Source organism: Saccoglossus kowalevskii, chromosome 11 (assembly GCF_978046115.1).
Source record: "Saccoglossus kowalevskii chromosome 11, keSacKowa6.1, whole genome shotgun sequence".
Lineage (NCBI taxonomy): Eukaryota > Metazoa > Hemichordata > Enteropneusta > Harrimaniidae > Saccoglossus > Saccoglossus kowalevskii.
In genome coordinates this window covers 6,597,197-6,606,146 of record NC_140651.1, presented here as the reverse complement: position 1 = coordinate 6,606,146, position 8,950 = coordinate 6,597,197, and the positions used below count along the sequence as shown (strand labels likewise).

The 8,950-nt window shown below is 31.2% G+C and overlaps 1 protein-coding gene across 1 annotated transcript; it reads right to left on the bottom strand.

Moving 5' to 3' along the window:
- Positions 1-1,200: 1,200 nt before the first annotated feature.
- LOC100378759 (uncharacterized) lies at positions 1,201-7,996 on the bottom strand. The gene is made up of 4 exons (XM_002733421.4): positions 7,834-7,996; positions 7,638-7,733; positions 1,947-2,021; positions 1,201-1,590 (listed from the first exon to the last, which is right to left on the bottom strand). The coding sequence occupies exons 1-4, from the start codon at positions 7,901-7,903 to the stop codon at positions 1,256-1,258; spliced, it is 576 nt and encodes a 191-aa protein (XP_002733467.1). The 5' UTR covers positions 7,904-7,996; the 3' UTR covers positions 1,201-1,255.
- Positions 7,997-8,950: the final 954 nt, after the last annotated feature.

The following is an 8,950-nucleotide window of genomic DNA, read 5'->3' as shown; positions in this document are numbered from 1 at the left end:
TGTATTCTAATATCAATCCTTGAACAATTTGTGAATATTTTTATTATGCAATTTTCAACCATGAACATAGTAAATGGAACACATCTGAAATCTTTGTTACATGAAATTAATGGGTGCATACTGTCTACATTTCTAAAACATCTTTGCATAGCTATCATTCCATTTACAGATTTCAACCAGTTTTTCAGCAGTACACGACTTAGTCTGAAGACAACCTCAACATCAAAATCCTCAAATATTTTTACCTAGGGGGGCGTTTTTAAGTGAAGTGTCCATGGCTGTTTATTTTCAGTTATCTTGAAAACGAGCAACTTTCGAACAATTTTATTAATTTGTGTATTGCATCACTGAAAAAAGACACAGACAACAAAAACATAACTTTGTGAATGTAAATTGTGCAAACTTTCATTGGCTAAAACATACACTTCACTCATATTAGTAGTTATGGTCTAAAAACTGAACTTTTGATGGATACTCGGTAGTCCAAATCAAATACAACTATACAAACTGAATTAGCTATGTACATATGAATGCTTGACATATGAATGCTAATTTTAAAGGGTTCCAAAGTATTTGGTGTAAACATGTACGCATATAATTGTCTTCTTTGATATGAAGTATTCAGCAGAAGCAACATTATGTTCATACACATTGCTTAAGGTTATATTTTTGTATTACAATGAACATCTGGCAATCAAGTAAAATTATTGTAGTTCTTATAATCTAGCTTGTCATAATTAGTTATCAATAATACAATGTATTATTACGACAAAGTAACCACTATATGACTACACATGAATCAGAATGCCTAGTTATCCCGGCATTGTGACTGGACCTTATATGAAGCAGAGGGCCAGTTAACCAGGCATTGTGACTGTGGACCACACATGAATAAGAAAGCCAGTTATCCAGGCAGTATGGTTGTGAGATCACACATCAAAAGGAAGGTCCAGTTATCTGGAAAATGTGACTGAGACCAAACACAAAAGAGAAGGCTATCCTGCCACGTTCAGAATAAAAATATCTATAAACACCATTCATAATTTGGGGAACTTTTAAATCAATTATTACTGGGGAAAGGCATTGAAAAAAGTTCATCTTCAATTCATAATTGTCTTTCTTAAACCTAAGTCTGCTCATTTTTTTAACCTACCATGCACAATTGCATACACAACTTTTTAAGTAGACAGAAAACTAAAATTTGTTTGGGGGATAAGTAATTCCCACATATAAAGTTGTATTTGATGTAACATTTTTACAAAGTGGTGTAGTTTTTGCTTCTGCTTTGGTAAAATTTACATCCAATGAAAGCAATCAGAATAACACCACCACAAAGAATAATTCCACCAACAAAACTAGCAGCAGAAAATGATGCTCCAGTAGATGGCAAGAAACCTCCTTCAGTACCTTCTGTTGTACCATCACTCTCAACTGTCGTTGGATTTTCCATTTCATTTGTTGTTTGTTCAATTGGAAATGTTGTTGGCCCTGGAGTGGTTGGCACTTCTGGAGGTGGTGTTGTTTTGTCAGGTGAACTTGTTGTGTCACTTTCATTTTCTGGAGCCGTAGTTGTGTCGTTCAACTCGTCACCTAAACCAAACAAAACATTGTATAAGATCTACCTGACACAGAATACAAGTTAGAAATCTTTTTACAGCATTATTGTGGTACAACATTTGAACGGTATTTAATATATTTCTCTTCAATTTTGCTGTTGCATTGGTCAAAATATTAAAAATAGAATTTATTTTTGTGATATGTGAACAAAATCAACATTGACATTCAAAGGTTTTAGAAATTATCTATGAGCAATGGCATATTATTTATTTTGTATGCGGTAACATTCATGGCGCTAATGCAAGAAATTTTATCACAGATTATGTATAAAAAATCTGTTGAGCAGCTCGTTTTGTACTGTATTGTATTATGTGTAGTGATATACTTACATACACCTTCTTCGAATATTGCGTCTTCTGTACAATTACCAGGTTCATCAGTTTTACCTACACAGCCATCTGAACCTAAAAATATACATAAAATAAATATAATAGTGTCATCTTACATCATGTTAGTATGGTAAACAACTTTTATCATCTTTTACAAAATTTACACATTTCATATTCATAAGTTCTTATCAGAAATTATGTATATTTTGTCTGTATTCACAAAAACATTATTAAAATAAACAAGAAGGAATCTAAATTGCAAAATCATATTCTTTTTAATTTAATATATTGACTAAAATGAAAAGTACAATAAAGATGAAGAACTGAGAAGCATACATACTGAAACATATATAATTACTTTATCATCATTATAAATCCGAGTACCCGGTAACATTTGTGTGAATGTGAAAACATTTTCATATAATTTTTCATATTTGATCAATTCCTGCACGATATATTATTAAAGCATACTTGTTCACATCAAACAAAGAAATATATTATTAAAAATTATTTAATGATATCAGACATATGATTTTTACTTATACAAATTAATTCATATTATTGCTGTGTAATTTGCTGGATATGTTTTGAAGGATAAGCTATAAATGTATATGTTGTTGCATGAGACACTGATGATATTCTACGTTTATTATACAACAAAAATTACATTTCATAACACAAAATACTGCCTTTTCTTTTGTAATAATGCTTTTAAGGCATGTTCATAGAGATGGTTAAGGAGATATAAAATTGAAACCAGCCTGGCTGCCAGTTTGCATCTTTCAAACAAATCACAAAACCTGTATGTATCAGAAATCCATCATACATTATGATCATACCAAGTTTGAAAAGGATTGGCACAGACAAGCCTGAGAAATGGTTGATGTTCAAAGCATTTTTTTTAAAACTAAAATAGTCAATAGTCAACCAAAATAGGTCATCTGCGTATGTATTAGTAATATATTTTGTTTTAATACCTACTTTGAATAAAATCAATCAAAAAATTTGGAGAAATGGTTGAAGTTTTATTAAAGAATTCGGCCACTTAAAACTAAATCAAGCAATGTGATGTATGATGTGAAAGAGGCTTATGAACCAATGACCAAGATGTTTCAAATGTTCATTTTTGGGGGGTTTTTTGGACAACAAAAAGAAATCAGATGGCCATACATAGATAATCAAAAACATGAGTTTGCATTTCTGACTACCTCCACAGTTTGATGAAATGGTTAAAATACTATTAAATATTGTATATTTTGATGCAGTGTTTTTTTAACAACATTTATGCTGAATTTGTATTTATTCTGATAAATAAATGAATGAATTAATTATTCACTGGGTTTTAATTTTGCTATTTTCACTGATAAGTAAAATTCACTAAATCTATGTGATCATGTAGAATAACAATAAAACTCATTGACAAATTCATGGAATTAAAACACAGTGCATATGCTGAAAGCATCAAAATAGTGAAATTAAATGTCAGCGAGAATAAATAATTTTACAGTAATTGTACATGTATCAGGCTGCTCCATTTACTGGAAATACCATTATATATATACTGTAAAATACTTTATTTTAGCTGGAATTAATTTTCGGTGAAAAGACTGTTTGGGTGTTTTGTATGGAATTTATTTTCACTGAGTTGAATGTAAAATATAGGAAAAAAGGTATTGTCGCTGGATTTTATTTTTCACTGAATTATTCCTCCATTGAAAACTGCAAAAATTAATTCCAATCGAAAATAAAGTATTTCACAGTATTTATGTACTGTTATTTTAGGCTGTTCCATTTACTGGAAGAGGCATTATAAAATCATGCACCATTACAGGGAACATGGGAACAGGGGCGCAGCGCCCTCATGCCATGGCCATGCGCCCCCTTACCCTGGGGAGCTGATCCTCTGGCAACCATAAAATTCTGATTGACCAGACACATGTGGCCACAGTCTTCAACTGTGACCTGTCTGATAGTAATTTTTGGCTCCAAGGAAGCCATAGAATGCTCTACTTTAACTTAGAATTATCAAAAACTCCACACCCTGGTAGGGAGAACCCTATCTCCCCCACTTGGTGGCACCGCTAAATTGCAGTGCTCCCTCTTGCATTTTTTTCCTAGAAAAACCCCTGCCATTATGTTAGGCTGTTTATTACTGATACAAATTACATTCAAATTCCTGATAGAATTTTCACTTTTAATCCAAGACTAAGACCACCCCCTCAAACATTTTGTTTCTCAGATTTATTACTCATATTATTCACCGCCATTATAAAAACTTATACCCATAAATTGTAGCAGAAAACAAAAATTCACTTGCATATCAATATTATTCAAATTTTTGCTAGAAAATAGTAATATTTTCATTTCGCAAGTGAAACTTGAAACTAAAATGAAAATATTTTTGCCATTAGTTTTAATAAATATGTTTTAGTAAATATGAATAGTATTAGCATGAATGCTAAATCTAATTCTGTTAAAAATAATTGAGTTAGTTATTAATTAGTAGTACACATTTGTAGTTTTTTCTCTTTTTATTTTTACACTCATTCGTTCCAAAAGAACACAATAAGATAATGTACGGTTGAGGTTCCAAAATAATATAAAAATGATTTCAATCAAATGTCACATTTATTAAATGCAAGAAAACCAAACAGATTGGCATATTATGTACAATAATTTTTTTATGACTACTATTTTGAAAAATATCCCAAGCCCTTAACCTAATTGCAAAGCTGAGAGCTGATTTTAGTGTGACATATGTGGTCCATGACCAGCTCCAACCTGCTAACAGTTGTAATTACTCACAGTTCAATGTTTGACATGATACAACTATATTTACAGATAGCACTATCATCAGTATTTGTTGCAACATGTTAAGGTTGCACATGACTGAAATTAAAAACCAAATTTGAGTTTAATTATTATGAATATTATAATATATTATTAAATATTGCTAGAAAATTTGCACATATATAGCATATATCCTTGAAGAGAAATCTTTTGTTGGATTGATTGATCTTTCTACAAAATCTGTAACAGTTTTAACTGTAAAATTGTAGACGTCACAGCATGCAGCCATGACATGACGTAATTCCTGTGAGAATGACTACATGGTTTCAGTCTAGTGTAACAGACGTACTCAACACTTTGAAATCTATTTTACATAGTCCAATTCTAGTTGTTTGAATAGTAATAATCCACCATATGGTACAAGCACTACAATTGACTATAATTGCTATTAATTTTAATCTGTTTTTCCCCAAGGTAATGGGTCAAATGACCACTTTCACAAAATCAAATAGTGAATTATTTTTATTATTTGTGTTGCAATTCATCTGATATTTCCCATTTATTTCAATGTTTCATTGAACCATAGTGATTATACATATATTATTTTTTTTTCTGGATGCATTGAAACACTTTATTTTTAATAAAAATATGGAGACAATGCTGCAGATACTGTTGTCATAGAAACAGCAGTATTAGGAAGATCAGAGAGAGCAAGTACAAAAAAATGTTTTGTTTAATTTAACTCTGGTAAAAAATAAAGTAGAAATAATTGAATATTTTAGAATATTGGTTCAAATGTACTACATGAAATTTTCTAATATAGACTAGAATAGACTAGAATAGAATAGACTAGACTAGAATAGAATAGAATAGAATAGAATAGAATAGAATAGAATAGAATAGAATAGAATAGAATAGAATAGAATAATATTGTAATAATGGGAGAGATTTTGAAACTTTCGGCAATGAGCGATTTACACATATTAAAAAAAAGTTGATATAATTCTATGTTAGAATCTAATCAACATTGGCTGATAGGAAAACAACCAGAAAATGATGTACAATTTCTTAGCTGCTGTGTTGCTATGACAACATGAAAAGATTCGACATTTAACTGCCTTCCTGTTTGCCAGCGGATGTAACTATATATACTTATCAGTTGCTAGGAAACCATACACCAGAAATCTGTTGTGAAAGGTTCCATTAGCAAGCATCTTCTTATGCAAGCAGCTTGAAGTTTCCCAAAATGTCTATTTCAATTATATCTGAACATCACATCATTTTCTGAAACAACATATTTTTTTCTCAATTTGCAGAATATATTTTTTTTGGTAATTTAAGAATAACCAAATTGTAAATATTAGTAAAATTCTTGGATGCAGATGCGGATGTTGATAGTGTAGTTCATAGCAATGTATCATCTTAATCAGTATATTGATTAAACACATCATACTTTGTTATACCGGTATGCTAGGTTAACTCCTAAAATCTAAGTCAAATTTTGCCATCTTTCTTAAAATAACCCTGCATATTTTTTTTAAAAAAAAGTTTTGTGATGAAATTAAAGGGCAGCAGTCGTTGCGCCGCGTCCTCTTTGATATGAGACTCATAACGACGTATACAACGTGTGTAAAATACATTGTTTATTTAAATGAAATTCGAGCACGCGCTGTGCGACGACCTCCGCGCTTTACAGAGAGAAAAAACGTAAAATTGTGCAAAAGGTAGCACAGACATTTTGTGGAGAAAAATGATTGTATTCAGAGGATTAAAACAAATAAGTACCAGCATAGGTAATGATCATGTTAGAATCAATGTATAAATCTTATTACCAGTGAGTGGGATCTGCTGGCAACAATGGTATTTTAAATGTTTGGTATGGGACTCATTGAGGCGTACATAATGCATGTAAAAATACATTATTTGGTTACATAAAATTTGAGCATACGCCACCACCTTTTACATTTACTATTCATTTCGTTAAAATGTCTCATAATATTTCAAAATTTCATGTACATGTGATAACAAAATTGAATGGTTGTAATGAATTAGTAAGAAAGTTTGATTAATATTTTGACCATTTTTATTAATTAATGAAACAATGCATTAATGTGGATACCTATGGAATTTTTTTTTCAAAAATATGTAATTTTTTCAAACATTTTAAAACCTCCTCTCCCCCAAAAAATAAAATATTTCCTGCAGGTTGAAAAAAAATTAAATGTTGATGTGTCAAAATTAATAATTATGGAACACATTTGAAAAAAAAAAATTTTGCCTCCATATATTAGGTTGAATGCTTGTTAATTACTGTAACATTAATTGGATCTTTTGAAAGGAGAGATCTAGGTAGTAAACATAAGATAGACAAAATCATATAAACCTAAAACCCATGTTTTGATTTCAATTTTTGAAATCACTATTATATTACAATTCCGTTTTATTTTTCAAGTACAAATGTTGTAGTTTAGTACCTTTTTCTGTAGGGTTTTATTTAATTTGAATTAAGTGAATTTGAATTGTATGTTATTTTTTATATTAGTATTCATGTATGTGCATGTGTCAAATCAAATACCTATTCTATCTAATCATGTATTCCTAGCAAAGCATGGAATACCAGTATGTTTTGTTCATTTTCAATTTTAGTAATGACTACATTGTCATGGTAATCGCTTCACCAGATTGTTTTACTACAATATATAATCACTGATGTTATCATATCGGATTTAAAATATAAATATATATATATAATATATTTTGGATTTCTAACCCTAATCTTGAAAACAAGCTGTTGATATATGAAACAAAAAACAGACAATTTCTGCTAAAATGTTGAATAAATTAATTTTGGTCACACACTGAACTAAGTATGATGTAAGTAATGGTACGAGAATAAAATACCTTCAGAGTCGGGTCCGCTGCAAGCGCCCCATACACAGAGTAAATTATCGTTGCATTCCTGGCAGTTGGTATACTCGCTGCACAGTGGTGGGTCATCTGGAGGCGAAAATATTAACAGCGTTCAAATTAGTTGTTGCATCACACTGTTTTGTCGTCATATGATATTGCGCAATTAATTAAATATCTCTATACCTACCTTGAGCTATGATGGATGAGACATGGAAAACAAATAAAATTAATACCAACGCCACGGTTGAACGATCCATTGTTTTGAAAGTAAAAATACTATACGGTTTAATAAATTGAACGACCAGCAGAAATGACTCAGTGTCAACGTGGAGAGAACGCGCAAACCTTGTGGACATGCGCAAATACACTGCCGTGGATATCACTGCGTCATATGCAAATGTTAAAATTTGGTAAATAATGAGAAGTACCATCTGTTACAAAGAACAATTGCATATTCAGTTCGAATCCCACCTCAAAGGTAGGTCGGGAAAGGAAATGACTAAATGGAATAAATGATTTTATGTTTTGGCGAATAATGTATAAAAGAAATGTAATACACCAATGAAACACCAAAATGTTTTATTTAATATTAAATGCGTAAAACAAATAAAAACTATTCGTTATATTTATCAACGAGTACGGGGGGTGTATATATTTGAACAGGAATAGTGGTGATCTAAACACAGAGGACCAGGAAAGATGAGTGACGGTAAAGATAGCTATGTCAGTAAAGAAATATAGGACATAGCATTAAATATACATATATGTCTTATTTGTAGGGTCCTATCTCCGCATGTTACTTTAGGCCACATATATCCGTACGTAGCTTGGGCGTCATATATTTTTCTACGTAGCTTGGAGGGTCATAAATTTTCGTACGTAGCTTGGGTGGGCCCTCTCAGCTACGTACGGATATATGGGTTATTGTACTGTTACAGTTGTTTGATGTGTTGTTATTATTAATAATACAATATTATTGGCATATTCTGTCTCCAGTACGTCCATCACACTTCCATCACTTGTCTTTCCTAGCCTGTCCTTTACAACGCAATGGTCGTGTTATGTGCAGTGTATGTAAAACGTGTACGAAAATCAATCCACGTGAAATTAAAATGCGACGACCGTATCGCCATGTAATATTTATACATTTCTTAGCCTTTATTTATCGATCGATTTGGGTGATTTTGTGCCATATTTACATTTCACGATTTTTTTAATCACAAAATTCAATCACAAGCAACTCTGACGCTCCAATAATCATCAAAATTAATTAATTAAAATGGCGTCACATCCAATTATGCCTT

Coding starts and splice junctions, on each gene's coding strand:
- LOC100378759 (XM_002733421.4), bottom strand. CDS start 7,903: ATGGATCGTTCAACCGTGGCGTTGGTATTAATTTTATTTGTTTTCCAT. Junction 7,734..7,833: donor CTCATCCATCATAGCTCAAG/GTAGGTATAGAG, acceptor TTTCGCCTCCAG/ATGACCCACCACTGTGCAGC. Junction 2,022..7,637: donor CAGCGGACCCGACTCTGAAG/GTATTTTATTCT, acceptor GTATATTTTTAG/GTTCAGATGGCTGTGTAGGT.